The sequence below is a fragment of the Thalia democratica genome, chromosome 2, assembly GCF_965202585.1.
Source record: "Thalia democratica chromosome 2, ktThaDemo2.hap1.1, whole genome shotgun sequence".
Lineage (NCBI taxonomy): Eukaryota > Metazoa > Chordata > Thaliacea > Salpida > Salpidae > Thalia > Thalia democratica.
The window spans coordinates 32,852,077-32,869,506 of NC_139166.1; the positions used below are offsets into that span (position 1 = coordinate 32,852,077).

General features: G+C 27.2%; 1 protein-coding gene across 1 annotated transcript in view; it reads left to right on the plus strand.

The window, feature by feature from the left end:
- LOC145829424 (uncharacterized) overlaps nucleotides 1–16,666 on the plus strand; it is a 30,626-nt gene extending 13,960 nt beyond the window's left edge. Inside the window, exons 5-8 of the mRNA XM_082937205.1 lie at nucleotides 209–292; nucleotides 11,270–11,359; nucleotides 14,039–14,168; nucleotides 14,578–16,666. Of these exons, the coding sequence (XP_082793331.1) occupies nucleotides 209–292; nucleotides 11,270–11,359; nucleotides 14,039–14,168; nucleotides 14,578–16,463 (2,190 nt within the window). The 3' untranslated portion in view covers nucleotides 16,464–16,666. The remainder of the gene's footprint in view (nucleotides 1–208; nucleotides 293–11,269; nucleotides 11,360–14,038; nucleotides 14,169–14,577) is intronic.
- Nucleotides 16,667–17,430: the final 764 nt, after the last annotated feature.

Sequence of the window (17,430 nt, forward strand, 5' to 3'; positions counted from 1 at the left end):
CATTGAAATATCAAAAAGTTTTATGAGCTAAGAACAAAACTAATAGAATTAAACTTATTTTAAAACTTTAAAACTAATTCAATGCCAATCAAAAGTCGTAATAGCTTTTTAGAATATAATTTAAACAGTTTTATATATAATAAACTAAAGGTATTTTTTGTCTATATAAATAATTTAATTTTTTTTTAACTAGTGTATTTATTTTAAGCCTGGAAATTCTCACTATAACATGCCGACAACAAACGATCAAACGAAATTGCCATCTGCAACAAGTAACAAGGAAAAAAGAAAAGTAAGTTCATAATAACCGTGTATATAGAAATATAATAACCGTGTATTTAAATGATACTTTAGCATTAACACGGATTTATTTTCTAATTTCGACCTACTATTAACCAATCGATTTGTATTTTTCTACAAAGTTTTAAAATGTTTTTAAAGTAAAATTTGAACGTCAGAAATTGCTTACAAATTGCCATTTAAGTACTTAGAGAAGTTTTAAGCTTTATTATGTTCTAAATTAAATTGCAGTACTTTGTTGAAGGTTCGTAAAAACCTCTTTGAAAGTAAAATAAAGACTTGTTATAGCACGAAACAGACATTTTCATACTTTTTTTATGAGATTATAAATAATGGTTCTTAAATTTTAAATTAAAGAAGTGCAATCTTGATGGCAAAATAGAAAGTCTTTGCACACCCGAATGACTTTGAAGTATGAGTCTCATAAAAAGTTTCAATAATTATATATTATTTTAATAGCTAGTACATTCAAGATATTATTGATAGTTATTATGTAATGACTAGATATTAACACAAGAATAAGTATTTTATTATATTTTTCAGTTAGTTTCTTCATTTTTTTAGCTAATATATCAAGAAAACAGCTCAACTGAATTAAAATAAAGTTATGTAAATTTTTGCTTTTTTAATTTTTTTTTACATTTTTCACACACTGCTAGGTCAATTTTGAAATAATTTATTTGATAATAATTTTTTGTCGACATTATTATTAAACAAATATTTTTTATTAGTTTGTATCGTACTATAACCCATTATACAATTTTATTTAATGTTAAAAGTAATTACAAAAATATTTATTGTTACTGATAGTGTAATTTTCCTCTAAGTATACTCAAAAAAGTATGTTTCAAAGAAGTTGAGGCGGCCAAATGTTTGCTTAATTTATTGTTCATTCTCTCTTTTAAACAAAAATAATTTCCAAAAGCAGCTTACTTTTCTTATACACGTTTGTTTATACAGCGTTTATTGTTATTGCTGTGAAAGGGTTTTTCACAGTTGTAATTCTTTAATAAAAGCACATTTACGTTTAGTAGTTGAACAGCTTGGTTTTTGCTAAATTACATAAAAGCTAATTGTGTTTACTGAGCCCTCTAAATGTATTGTTTCAAACTGATAAACTTTTATTGAGTTATATCAATATGAGCACTTGTTTCTATTTACCGCTACTAAATATCTAGCTTGAATAAATTTTTCTAAAGATGAATTATTTAAAAATAGGTTTGTAATTTAAATTAAGTATAAGTTATTATATACTGTAAACTATACTTATTATATATGTTTCGTTAATTATAAAAAGTTTAAATAGCCTCGTAAACGCTTAAAAACTTTTTGAATTAGTTTTTATTAAACAACAATGATTTGAAAAAAAAGTTTAAATGCAATGATATGAGACATTTTTCTTTAATAGGTAGACTTATATAGATGAAAATAAAAATAAGCTTAAAACATTGTACTTAATATAAGTTTGATTACAGCTTAGTCAATTTTTTCTTTTCAAAAGTTTTTTCTACTAAAATACCTCTGAGAAAACAAGTAAATTAAATTACATGATGCATGGTGTAGTCATAACTTGTATTTTAATTAAAACTCCGAGAAAGCATCCCTGTTAAAAATAACTTTTAAGACAAGACATTAAGTAAAATATGAATTTCATTCAGCATAAATTATATTAAATTAGTACAGGTATGATTGATCTTTCTGTTTCTAATGCACAACTTACTCAAGATAATGCAAACAAATTCAATATAGTTATGAATTAAATTATAAGCCGTTTTTGTTTGTTGGTAAAGCAAAATATATACTAATCTTTTATAGTGTTTAAAATCGATAAAAAGTATTCGTGTTTTTTCTCTGCTAAGTACAATGCAGAAATAGTTATATTTTATGAAAGTTTTCGTTTAAATTTTCCATAAGAGCAAGTATATAGCTTCTCGTTTATGTTTCTTACAGCTTACGGAAAAAAAAAGAGAGTCTTTTAATTCTACCACTTTTGTTTTAACTAACGACACAGCTGTATTGTGCTCCCAACCATCGATTACTTTTTTACTGCAAAAATTTTATTTTCTTTACCTGAACTACTTTTAATCTACTTTAAAGTTGCTGAAAAACATTTTACTAAAGTAAAACATAACACCCATATTTTGGCATAATTGTTCAATAAAATTGTTTTCACATGCTTAGTTTCAACTAAAGTGTTCTATCAAACAGTAACTCATAATTACGATGTAAGCTAAACTTTTAATATTATTAAAAGTATTATTATTATAACCTTGTGCCAATAAATTTGTTCTTTCTTCGGTATTTGAAAACTAAAATTAAGTTAAATACAATTAATGGCATGAAACTGGATCATTGAGAAGAGCATAAATAAAACTTATTTATTGGAATTAAAGAAACTTATCTAATGACACCCTAACAATAAAAATCAGTGGTTATGACTTATGAAGCTATTTTGATTCGAATAATTAGCATTTTAATCTAAGGAAAATCATTACGACAACAGCCGCATTCACTGTGACCTATAAATTCGCCTCTGTTGTTGTCAGAACAGAACCGCTGTCGTTGATTTTAATAAGATAAACCTCCTAATGATCTGCTGATTGCTCAACAGTCTACAACTACTAGCAATTTATTGAGGTCAACTACTTATGTTTGCGACGTTTTTGATATTTTCAAAGACTTACTTGTTTTTTGTGCGTCTTCTGGTAATTCTATCGCTCATTTTGATCTGCAAACTGACATATTATTTTTCTTTCCTCAGATTTAATTTAGATTTATTTCAAAAATCATGTCGTTAATATTGTTTAACGTCATCATTAAATTGTGTTGGTCTTATTTAATATAGGGCAAATTGATTTTTGATGGGCATAATAAAAAAGGTATGCTTTAACTGATGAAAAAACAATTTTATGCTGCAATTCTACTATTTTCTGCTAATACATTAGTGAAATGTTGTCAAACGTGATAATTTCTAAAAAAATATTTTATTTTATTTTAAGATACTTCAGTAAGGTTTTTTATGCTTATTGTACTATCTATTGAATAAAAGTATTTCTAAAATTATGAAAAAAAAAGCTTAGCAATTAACTGTAGCAAAAAATATTAAAGTTTTACTAAATACGAAATAGTTATAACTAAAGTGACAGTAGATATCAACCACTACCAATAAAAAAAGTTCAATATGTTTGCTTAGTTTTCGTGTATTCTAAGAAAAAACTACTACTATTTTTTTTAGTAGTACCGTAGTAAACTTCGTAATAAGTTGATACAAATTTACACGACTTACGCTAAAACTTTAAATGAAAATAAATTTAGGCTGATTATCGGAAATTGCTTATTAATCAAAAAATTTCAATTTAGTGTACTTTAAAAATATTTTAATGTGTCTTTTTTAATAAACACGACTCTTTACTAAATCCATGTTTATGCACACTTATTCGTAAAAAAATATATTAAACAACGAACTATAGAACTCAATTTTTTGATCAAAACTAGCTTGTGCGTTGATAACACAGCTTATGAAAACTATCATAGAATAATCCTGAAGAGCTCTTTGAGCGAAACATTGTTTGCAGAATAAGCTTTAGAAAATATAAATAATAGAAAATTTGTTCTCCTTCTTAAAAGTAGAGATCCTAATTGTTTCTTCGAAAAACCAAACGTATAATAAAGAATAATCGGTATAATTTTGAAAAAATAAAAAAAAACAATTTTACATCGTAATTTAAATTGTTTACTTGAGTTTGTTGTCGTTGCTGTTTGAAAGTTCATATGGTCTAAAGTTGCCCACGGCCAAGTAAAAGCTCCATCGATCCATTAAAAGAACATGAATAAATTTATTGGTGTCCAAATAAAACAGTGGCATTATAATTAGGACTTAAGTTTTTAATGATTTTTGTTGTCGATCAAATAGTTTAAGAAAAGTGATAATATACTGAAAGTTTTAAATGCTTTGACCAATTTTCTCAATTCTACGAATAACGCTTTTTTCGATTGAAGCATTTTAAAGTTAGTAAAGTGAATACACATTCAGTCTATAATAAATCATTGCTTGTGTCAAACATAACACGCAATGTATTTGTGGTGAAATTAAATTTTTGCACAATCGAGCATATATCATAAAATTGTGAAAATAAACAGCATGTATACTATCTTATCGCTGTCATCTCAAACTCTGCTTAGTACCTGTAAGTGATAGCACCGTGTCACGCTTCAACAGACTCACTACACACATTTTCCCGCCAAATTTCACACGCGAGCATCATCCATCAAGTTTTGTGTGATTTCATTGGTTAGATTGAAAATTGGAAGCTGATCAAACTGGTGCCGCTGACAAGAAAGATGATAATTTGAAAGCAAAAATGCTAATTATCTTTCATTCTGCTATTTTTCTTTTCTTTAGAGTCTTCCCCTTGCTTGAAGTTTGTTGTTACTGCCGAGTGATTGATGATCACTTTTCATCGTAGTTCTTTTGTCGGCACAGCTGAGCTACAACAAGTTTTTTTTATGACGATTCTGTTAGCGATAAATTGACGGAATGTAACTTTTACGTTTGAAAAGATAAAGTTTTAAAGCTGTAAGCTTTTTTTTGACCATTTGCAAACTGAATAAGTAAACTAACCGTTTATTGCTAGTTTGAGTCAATTATTTTTTTATCACAGCTTTAGGTATAACAAAAACGCAATTAAGGTAGTGGTTTAATGATAAATAGCTGTGAAAGTATGATTCGGGTAATCAAGAATAGATGTTTATCCATTTACTTGGTGTTTTTTCTTCTTCATCACATGTGTAAAAAATTTTAGCACTCTTTTGATATAACAAATTAAAGCTAAAAGAAGATAAAAAACTGGTATCTTTATATTTAACTAGTTTAAAATAAAATTTGACATTTTTCGTCTATGTATCAGTAACATAAAATACTTTGTGAAAAATTATGTTTTATAATTCACAATACACATGTTTAATGTGTATTCATATTAAATAAGAAAGTTAATTGTTATAATAAAGATTAAAACACCATCATAATTGAAATATGCTGCTTTGTATACACAATAAGTGAGAAAAAAAGCCAAAAAAAGAAATTCATTACATGTTTAATACTTTGACTGGTGTTATTATCTAGTGATTAATGAGGCAATTTGTTATGATTAATGTTGACAACACTGACTATAAAAATGATTGACGGTCTATTTGATAAATATGTGATGAAAACATAGTTTATCTATTAGAATTTCGAATATTGTTTGTTAAAGTATGTACTATTTTTACCATTCAATTTTGAAATACATACTCGCTAGTATTTTGCTAATTTTGTAGTTTTTAGTTTTTGTTTAGAAGCTTGTGATAACTCGTATTTGTGAAACCGCTTATTTATTAAACAAGTTATATTAGTTTTATAGGTATGAAGTTCTCTCTAGAAGATATATTATAAAAGTAAATGAAGTTACTGTTTATTGCACTAAAACTTATATAAAAAAAAATATCCATAAGTATAATTTTTGCTCAAAAACTTGCGTTTATTAAATTACAGAAATAATCATCTACTTCAAGATATTTACCTAATATGTGGTTATCTTTATCAAGATAAGTTAATCTTGATTAGCTTGAGTCTGAGCCAAAGACTTAGTTAACAATTAAAGTATTTATTTTTTACACATTTTAAGATTAAGAACTAAAAATACTTTTACCAGTTGTTAGGTATATCTTATTCATACTATAAACTTTAGAAATTTTACAGTTTTCCAAATAAAAATACTTTACGGGTGACGAAAAATAGTCATACTTTTTAAGCTATTCAAATTGTTTCAAGTTTGAGAACAAAAATTTTCAAGAAATTATTAGGAAGTTAAATAGTTAATATATTTTTTGACTTAAAATAAAAAACTGTTAAGTATAGGGATAGTTTAAAAAAAATCGTTTTACTCCCTTTGTTTCAAACATTTCTATAAAAATCACAGCGAATGTAAGTTATAGGTTTTTAAAAAAGTAATAAAGTACAACTAAGAATTTTGTTTTAGAACATATTTTTTATTTCCATCATATTAAAGCAAAGTTTATTAACTTTAAGTTGTGTAAAATCTAGAAATATGTTAAGCAGTATCCAGTAAGACAGTATGACGAGAATAAGTTCTTAAAATTCGGTTTACTTAAATGCAAATACGTTCCTTAGATACAAAAATATAGCAACAGTTTTCTGCTTAATTTAAGATAATTATTTAATGTATTACAGTGCTTATTCACTTATCCGGACTTCACTTATCAGGACGCTCTATTTACAGAAAAATCTTGTCCAACGTGTCCGGATAAGTGAATAAGTACTGTACTAAATATTACAGAAGCTCTTATAAATACAATCGATGTTGTAAAAATATATGAAACAAATTACATCAATAAGAAGGAAAAATTTTAAAAGTTATCTGATCAATTGAGACACCTTTACATAGTTTTCTATAGTTATAGTAAGGCAAGTTTGCGATTTTCACTGTAACTTAAGTATTTTTAATCAAAAGCACCTATTAATCAGCCTATCAGAAGCTTAACATAATTTATAACTCTTCGTTTACGATATGATTTTTTTAATGTTTACTAGATATCCCAATCAGTTTTTGTTATAGATAAACATAAGACCATTTGTTATAAAGTCCAAGTTTAACTGCAATCCAATTTTTAGTATAGAATAAAACATACTTAAAAGTATAAATAAACAAAATATTGAAACTTTAAGTTTTTGATTGAATTCATTTTCTTTGTTTTAGTACAAACTTCTAAAACAGTTATCAAAGTAACTGATTATAAGTTCCAATTAAGGCAAGTAAATGTATGGAAACATTGTATCATTTTATTTTCAAAATGTTATATATTAAACTAATAGTTTAAAGTTTATGTAAGGTCTATATGATTGCCGTAATTTGTTGCTTTGTATGTTTTTGGTGATGTTTTTTTAAATTATTACATAAAACTAAAATAAACTGAGGTAAAATAAACATAAAGTATAAAAATTAAAAATTCTGCTCATTAGTATTAACCAAACTAAAAATTCGCTTACTTTTATTAAAAAATGTGAATATTTATTTCGTTATGAATTTAAGTAATTACTATTCTCAATGAAGCCAGCTGAAAACTTGCCAATATTACGAGCTGATTAAGTCTTGTTTTGTCTGCATTTCAGTATTAAATTTTCAGAGGAAATCTTATATACTTGTTTACAAACTGAAATTTACATAGTGAATAGCCGCTTTTATTACAAATACTTTCAACATACTTTACTCAAATTAGGCAGCATCAACTTCGATTGATCTTTGCTTTTAAGCTGTCTAATCCGTAAGTGTTTTGAATTAGAAATGTATGCGCTCAACACTTTGAGATTTTTTAATCCCTACTTAGCCGTATTTGTTTGCTTTATAAAGTGCAAATAGCTATTAGCTTATCACCTTTTAATTGCTAAGTCAAACAAAGCTTATATTAAAAACAATCTTTGAAAATATGTTTCATTGTCTTAGCGTTTTAATCTTTATGTTTAGAAGGCCATCGTGTTACTAATTTGTATATATTATCTCAAATAAACGAAGTTGTTCTTAACAGTAAGTATATACTTTTAATGCTTAAAAATGTTCTTCTGGTGAAAATATAATTATTGTAAGATATAACTTTATTGTTTTTGATATTAAAAAATATAGTATACGCTAATGAATGTTCTGTTATAAAATGACTTTTCAAAGTATTTAATTAAATTTTTTGTTTTGCAATTTCAAAATAAAAAGCGCATAATAAACAAGTAAATGTCTAACTTTGATGTTACTAAAAGTAAACTTACGTTACTAATTAATTTTATAGGTTTTAAATATTTAAAACTACTAAGTTTTAAGAAATAGTAACTAAGCTTGGAGAGTAAAAGTCAAATTCAGCAAATATTGTGAAATACAAATTAAGACGATGTTCTTTATTAATAAAAGTCCAATATCGCATGACCGCCATTTATACTTGGTAAAAAGGACACTGTAACATATGTAGAAGTAATCAATGTGGTCATTAAAACAATGACACGCAATACAATTACCACAAATCTGTTAAAGTAATTAACTAGTGGTTTCTTTAGTTTCTTATTTGTCACTATAGTTGTTTTTACGACATAAAATGATTAATCACTGGGTGATAAATTTAATTAAATTTTGTGATAGAATTTTAATTGATTTAAAAAAAAATCAATAGATTAGGTTAAGTTTGAAAATGATATTTTATTTTAACCTCTACTATAAAAATATTTTACTTCGATTAATATAATGTAAAAAATAAAATTTAAATGGAAACTCAAGTTTTGTAAATATTGTCCGTGTTACATCAAACAAAATTTAACCAGCGTAGAATGTTTGAAATACTCACAATTATAAAATCCGCATGACTTTAATATCATCATTTTCCGTTTGGAATAGAAACCTTAGAAATAAATTAATGGAGTCTCGTATACTTTGTTTTTTTAAGCAGGTTAGAAAGATTTATTATGAATTACTAAACTACAAATTTATATTTAATCTGAAAAAAAAAACTTTTGTGTATTTGGAGATATTGTGTTCTGTTGTTATACTTTTTACAATAACTCAAAGTCAGTTTAGTCCATAACGCGTATCATTAATTTTTTATTAATTTAGTGTCAATTTTCCGTCTAGCCAAAATGCAAATACGCCCAGCTACATATAATTACAGCTACTCACACAAGCAGCTAATTTTAGAAAGACAAACAACGAAGCTCTTGATAAATTTTGAGTCTCCGCATTAAAAAAATGCTGATTTTTTGGTCATTTTACTTACTCTGGTCATTTATTGCTCATTTAAAATGAAAGCAATTTAGCGGAACGGAAATGTCCTGCATGACGCATCACTCAATAATTTAGATGAGATAAAAAAGAGTCCGTTGTTTTCTGTACCAACAATTATGATTTCAATGCAATATTTTAACAAATAGTTCTTTAATTGTTTAAATGCACCAAAATCCGTTTCAAATAAGACTCAAGTGTTTTTTGCTAGCAACAATTTTTAAAGAAACTTGTTTTTGTGAATTAGCTTTCCTTCCGTTTTTGTTTTTCTTGATAAGAATCTGCTTTTTCTTCACTCATAACAATTATTTTACATTAAATTTAAAATTTTGTAATAAATAACTTAACTGGTAAATAAATACAAGCTGAGTTGTGCCTCAAGGCAATATTTTCTTGATTTTTTCAAAGTAATACTACCATATTTTAAGGTCAAATTTGTGACAAACAAAAATAAATTTGATTAGAAACATGTCCGTCAAAAGTGTCACAACAATTAATTTGTTTTGCCCGTTTATAAAAACGTCTCCATATAATAATACATCATGAGGGAAAAAATATAGAGATTAAATCTTAAAAACAAAAGTGTAAATATCACAAATTGTTTTTCGTCTTCGAAACTGTCGCGAGCATGTCACAAGCGTGACGAAAGCAATTATATTTGTTGTAAACTTTTTTTGACGCAAAGGGTTCGAATATAAGTTTAATAAATTGTTCTTTACGACAAGAGACGCTTTTACTCTTGCGACAAAGGGAGATAAAATATGTTTTGCACTATAGATATATGTTTTTATTTCTAAAAACTTATTTTGCCACGCCGCTAAACATTTGAATGAAAACAAGTTGTTTTATATGGCTTGAAATTAATTTATCTCACAACTTTAACGTGAGTTTGTTTGTAACGCCGTGCATGTTTTGTTTTTCACAAACGCTGGTCAAAACTCTTTATATCAGTGTGAAAATACATAAATTTATCAGATTTGGTCGCATCGTTTTTTGTTATTTTCGATATATTGTTTCTTGTAAACAACGTAAATTAAAGGAATTCTTGTTTTTAGCATTAATGACCTTGTAACAAAAGATATACTTTTTTTTTTCACTAATCATAGTTTTCTTTTTAAGGGAATTTAAACTTATAAGTTTTATTAATAATTGTATCCTCTTTAGTCCGTTAGTTTTACTTTTAGCAATAAAAATATATTATTCACTTTGTTTCAGAAAATATGATAAAATAATTTACAGAGTTGTTACTCTAAGCTTTGGGTCGTTGTGTTAGTAGATGTAAGTTTAGGGTAGATATTGCGACCTTTTCTACAAGTGAATTACTTATACTGCTGATTTTAATGCTAATATGAGAAACGCTGTAAGGTTTTCTTTTTGATTTTAACAATTTATATACTAAAGTAACATAAAACTAAAACAAGTGCAGTTTAAGAAACTATTTACTGAAACTTAAAAAACAAATAAAAGCTAAATAATATCTACATGCGATAAAAATTTATTAAAAATAGTACTAAAAAGAACATATAATTGTCAGTAATTTTTTGCAAACCTGCGTAACAGAAATATATAAATTTATTTGTTTGTTTGAGTGGATATGCTAAAATACAAACTGACTAAAATTATAACTCCACATTGAAAAATTTCTTAAAAATCTGCCCCTTATTTGCTCAATGTCTGTTTTGTATAGATTCCGGCAAAAGCTATTCCTATTTTAGTTACAGGCTTATTTATTTTTACAGCAATTTTTTATCTTTAAAGCAAGCTTAGTTTTAATTTTTACGTATAGTATCAATATCTATGATTTGGTAAGTTTAAAAAAAGGAATAAAATAAATTTTATTACTACTGATTATTGCACTTAGGCAGTTATGATTTTTTGACGATGAGTTTCCATTTTTTTTTAGTATTTTTGACGGTAACTTTTTTTCTAAATTAATATTTAAAATTAGATCCTATACACTACATGTATTTTTGAAATACCATAACTACTTAAGAATTTTTCTTTTCCTAAGCCATCAAGTTGCATTTGTTTTTTAAGTTTCACTTTCATTGGCTGGAAACCTAGTTTTAGCATGCCTACTTTTATACTTTTTTTTAAGTAGTAAAAAATAAAAGAAGCTGCAGTTCATTCTTATTGATAAAGTTGTTTCGTTTTATTAGGAGATGGGCGACTTATTTCTAGGTGATACGAAAAGAATTAAGCCGAGTGGTGCAAGAAGGCTTGATGGAATGAAGCACCATCAGCAACAGGTTGGAATTTTATTACTAATATATATCTTATCTATTAAATAGATTGTTGAGAACGCGCATTAGCACAAAACCGACCGTTCATATTCGTAAGTTTTTTTTTAGTGTGTTTACATTTATATATGTATGCTTACGAAGTTCACAACCAAGAAAATAGTAATTTAAAACTCGTTGCCTGCAAAGTATTTTGATATTACAAATTGATAAAAAACACATGCTGTGCGTAAAAATTCTTATAGTCTGTATATCGTATAGTTTTATTTTTGGATCCTTTTATTCACTTGTATTAGCAGGTTAAAGAATTGTTTTAAAAAGCAAAAAATAAGTTAAAAGATCAAATTTTTACATATGAAGTTACAAACTATGGTATTTTTGGTACAGTGAAAAATTGTATATAACAGTTTAAATGTCAGTCAGTTTTTTATGAAAAGTTTCACCCTGGCTGTTCTGTATAGAAAAAAGAATTCCGCGGGCCCCAATTATTTAAGACAATTGTAGTAATGAATAAAAAATATTTTACGATTAATGTAGTATAATATGCAATTATAAAGCCCTAGAAATTACTAATTAATAAACTAAGAGCCTAATTGTAAACTTAAATATAATAATAACTATTATTTTTTTAAATTCTTTTATAAGAAAAAAAATGCATCGCAGACTGCATAGTTTTGTTTTGCGGGCCTTAGTTTGCCGACCTTTGCGTTAGAGTAATGAAGACTCTACATGAAGATATACTTTTAGCTTTGTTTTCAAATTAAGTTTTCTAATGATTCTAAAATTAAATAGTCTGTAAATTTTGTTGGTAACTAATAGTAAAACCTTATTTGTTAAGATATTTATTTGTTAACGATAGGCAAACTACAGATTTTAAACAGAACTGTATTTTCAACAGTTTATGGTTTTAGTGAATATTTTTGTGGTCTTAATAACAAAGATATAAAATTTCTTCACGCTTAATAGTTTTTATTAGAAAAAAAAAAGTAAGTAAACACGTTCATCATCCTTTTTAAAACTGCCTAGACCATAATATACCAATAAGTGAATAATACGTTATTTATCAGAAACAATTCGACAAGCTCAAGCTTTTAATCATTGCTGTTGATCATATGCTTACTAGTTTCTAAATATAAAAAACATTGTTTTGTTATTTATTTTACTTCAGTTAAATAGGTAATAGATTATAAAAAAAGTTTGTATATAAATTGTCACGAACTTTCTTCAGATTTAATACTTTTTGGGTTTCGACGATAGACTCAAAGATAAGTCTGCTTAAAGTTAGTCTCTTTTAGCCCACTTTGAAGCGACAATAAAGTTAAAGACGGAACTGGCCTTTGAAAACTTGTTGTTTAACAAACTTTCATCATTAACTTATTTCCGGTTTTCTTGTTATTTCTTACCACAACTTATTGGTTTCCTCTTTTATTACTCAACTTTTGTCTCATAAAATGTATATATTAGTGGAAAATCCAAAAATTTAGTTTTTGGGTATTAAACTTAGATTAAATATGTAGTTAATTAAGTTTTTAAATTTCGATTGTCAAATAAAAATTCTCTACAAACGAACTAATAAAATGTTTTTTCGAAATAACCGTATCTTCTTTTTGCTTTCAGTCTTTGCAATTTTTAATTTAAAAAATCTTAGTCAATTATATTTTTATTTTTTAATTATGATTATCTGCGGATGAATTGGTATTTAAAACATGTTAAAATAATTCCAGTAATGTCTAAAACTTATTTACTTGCATATACATATGTTATAATCATGTAAAGCAATATAACGAATTGTTGCTTTGTCTACAAGTAAGTATGAAATTATATTTAACTAAAAAAACGTTGTTTTTAATTAAAAGAAATTTAATTTGATATATTAAACTTTAAACAGTTTTTATGTAGAATCTCTATAAACTATAGTAAAAGAAGTTTTTAATAAAAATCTAATTATTAGTTTCCGAACAAAAACGCTTATTTTTAGTTCAGGGGTCGGCAAGATGCTGTCCGCAAAGCAAAAATCTGCGGTATGATGTACTTTTTAGCTTAAAACATAAATCTTTAAAGCAATTAAAAAAAGTTTATGTAGGAGAAGCTTACAATTAGGCTCTTATTTTAATAATTCTAGTGCTTTATTATTGTACGTTTTATGCCATTTTAAATGTAAAATAGAGTTTTTTTAATGAGTACTACATTTTTTTGAACAACTGTGGACCGCGAGCAACTGCTTCTGGAAAAATTTGCCTGTTTCTTATAAAAGTCTACCGACCTATGCTTTTATTAATTGTTGTTTTTCAAGTTTTGTTCTATTTTTGAAAAATGTGTCTGTTTATATTTAAGCAGGAGTTTTTACAAAATTAAAATAAAAGTAGTTAATAAAACTTCACTTTCAACCTTTTTTTTTCTTAGAGCGTTCAAATTTTTAGAATTACTTCGCAGTAACAGGTCTGTTAATTATAATTTTTAACTATGTGAAAAATAAACTTACAAAATTCATACTGCACCAGACTTTAAGGCGTATATTTTATTTTTTATTTTCTGCTAAATATACTAAAATTAACAAAAAAAAAGAAATGATTTTATTTCGTGTTTTAAAAATAAACTCGAATAAAAATTACTGGAGTATTTAATCTAAATCACAATAATCTTAGAATTTTGGTTACTGCAGTTTTACAATAAATGTATAACTCTCAGGTTCCAGCAAACTTAAAGAATACAGTAGCAAGGTTCGATTCTTTTAACCCTCAAAAAAGAAATTCTCACTTGCAAACCCACAGCAATATTTTTAGTTTACCCTCTGCTAACAATAGTGCTAGTTTTAGTCGTAAGTTTTGTACTTAAAAACTTTGATTTTAATATCTAAGTTTTTAATTTTACGAAAGTATTAAGAAAAAGTTTAAAAATTGTATTTTGTTAGTTTCTAAATAAGTTTATTACAAACCAAAAATATTAATTTAAAAACTAAAAGTTTAATCAAGTATACAAACACTTTAAAAAGAAATTAGATCTACTTATTTAAATTTTTAATATGATTTTGCCACTAAAGCTTTTATAAAACTGTAACATATAAATCATTTTTTTAATAGTCTTAATAAAAAATACTATTTAGTGTTAAATGTGTCTGTATTTAGTTTTAGTGTTTTTTATAACTAATATTTTTATTTTCAAGCGTAAATTTTAAATTAGTATAAAAGGTATAATTTGTTTCCTAAAAGAATGTTACAAAATTACAGATGGGCATCACCAACAGAGTTACTATGGAAACCAGCAACACATAGGAAAACACCATTTTCCACATCATCATAGCAACTTTAGTGCTCCAAACAACGAGTTAATACAGATGAAGGGACAATTTAAGTTTTTCAACGATTCCCATCTAATGCACCAGATCCACCACCAAGACCCCTTCAACTCTTTTACCCAAGCCCCTTTACACCATGGACAATTGAAACCTCCTGACTACCAGCTTGAATACAACGACGGGTTTAGTTACCAGGGGCAGCAGTTTAGTGGAAGTTTGCAGAAACATTCCAACGCTTTTCATCAACCAATTAAAAAAATTGAACTTGGAGAAAACATGGTGAGTTTGCCAGCTGAGAAAATTGAAAAACCTGTCGAAGGGTTCAAAAACAACACCGTTGCGAACGAGAAGCCTTTTATTAATAGTGATCAAGGTAACTACAATAGTTTAGGTTATCAGAACAACAACTCGTTTCGTTATGACGAACACAAAAACTCAATGCAAGATGCAGGAAGTTTGCAGATTTGCAGTCCAATTGAAAATTGTTACTCAAGTAGCACAGACGTAGTCAATTCTAATCCAAACTCAATCGTTTCCAGCACAAATTCTCATACTTTAGGTTTCAATCAGCTAAAAGCTCTAGATAAAGCTGCTACATTCAATGAAAATAAACATTTGGGTTTTATAGATGATTTTCAAATAAAAACTACACAGAGACTCGCTGCGACCTTTCCTGCTGTTCAGAAGTACGAGTTTAATAGAAATTCGAATATCAGCGGAAAATCTGATGGTATGTTTGATTCTATTCGAGGCCGGCCAGGTTCAAACTGTCAGCCCCAACGAATTGAGAGTAGTTATCAAAACAACACATCGAATTTAAGTCAAAGCTGTGGGGTTACGAACGCGAAAGACCTACAAGAGGATAACCCAAACTGGAACAATTTTCCCGCTGGACAGAACAGTTCTGAATTATCGAAGCCTGGTTCACTCGGTGTGCAAAGTTCTTCGCAAATGCTTAGCCAATCAGAGCACAAAGACAGTCATTTAAGTGAGCCATGTGAACAAAACGTTCAGGACACCTTAGCATGTCCAAGTTCTGCACTTAGTCAGTTAAGAAGTCCAACTTTAAAAATTGGTGACGAATCGACCAATAACCAAAGCAGTGAGCTTTCATACGCTCCGGAAATCCCCTTTGTCGAAAACAACCTTACTGACCAGTGGAGCAGCTCATTGACTAACCAGAACTTCTTTATGCCACCAGCAACCAATGATGATTTCCATGGGTCAAACGGCAATAATTTTTTAGCCTCACCTGGCAGTAGCCACTCCACAACACATCCACAAACGGCTAAAGAAACAGCAAATTGGCCAATCGAAGTTGTTGAAACGGTGAAGAGTGTTTCAAAAAACTTCGATTTACCAACGGCTGCTGCCAGGTCCAAAAGCCCTGTCAAGAAAAATTTAGAGGGTAAATTGACAGCTATTGCAGTGACAAATGACACCATAAAAGACAAAAGAAGTAAGTTTGTTACAAATTCAACAACGGGGTTTTCCCCTAACATGCAACAATCAAATATTTCTCCAGCCGAAAGTGGATACGATTCTGCTGACTTCTCTCAGAACATTTCCACAAATGAAAACTCTAAGCTGAATCAACAAATAACTTATCAGCCACACAAAACCGATATAAACTACCGCAAAACCATTCGGCGTGTGAAACATGACTTCAATTATCCGCAGAACGGAGATAAAGAGCTCATTAAAAGTTCAGAAACTTCCAAACATGATTCCAACACAACCCCTAGACCTGATTACAATCAGGAAGCTTCTGTCGAAGGAGTGAGAGAGTCTGTTAAACCAGCAACGCTTATTGGTTGAAGTTTGTATGACGTGACTTTTCATTATCTCTCATCTGTTGCTGTTAAGCTGTCGTGACGCTTGAGTGCACAAGAGCGCGCTGTTGTTGACTAAAATCCACATTAAATTTGTGACTGCTTATAAGGAAGGCATTTGTTTTTTTTTATTTTGACATTTTATTTTTATTGCTCGTTGTTTTTACGTTGTTAGTTAACTAATAAATAGACGTTTTAAGAAAAAAACTTTTTATTGTATAACTTTTACAGCAGAACAGAGAAAGTTGAAAATGTAGAAAATTTAACATAAATAAATTAATAAGTTTTTATTTCAGAAGTTCAAAATAAAATTTGTATATAATGTGTATAAGTATATTAAATACATTTACAACTTGATATTATGTCAATAAACTGTTTTTTATAAATCTAAAAACTTTTGTATGTTGTTTTATATAGATAATATGTGTTGAAGTATTATTGTATTTAATTAATGATTTTTTTCTGATCAAAATAAAATTTCATGCAGCTAGTTAAGCAAATTGGTGTGTAACAGGAAATTAAAACTAGTTAATTAAAAATAAGTTTTAATACTTGATTTTTTAGTTAAATTTCTTAAATGTAAAGTAAACTAATAAAAATTTAAAATTAAATTAAGTGTTTTTGTTTATATATATTTTTGTTTAAACTTTTATAATAATGATTCTATGTTATACTTATAGTAAACCTTTATGACTTATGTAATTAATTCAAGTTTTAATTCAACAAATTTTTGTAACTTTGTTTTTCAATAAAGAATTACAGCAACTATCTGAAATTTCAAATAAATATGCAATATATATATTATTAAGAAGTTCAAAAATTAGAAAATTCATGTAAGACTAATTTTTATTCATTCATCTCAAACCATTAATTAAAAAAAACTGTAATGTATAAAACTGTTTATTTAGTTACTTGGAATAAACTTGTGTTTCATTTAAAACGTTGTATATTTA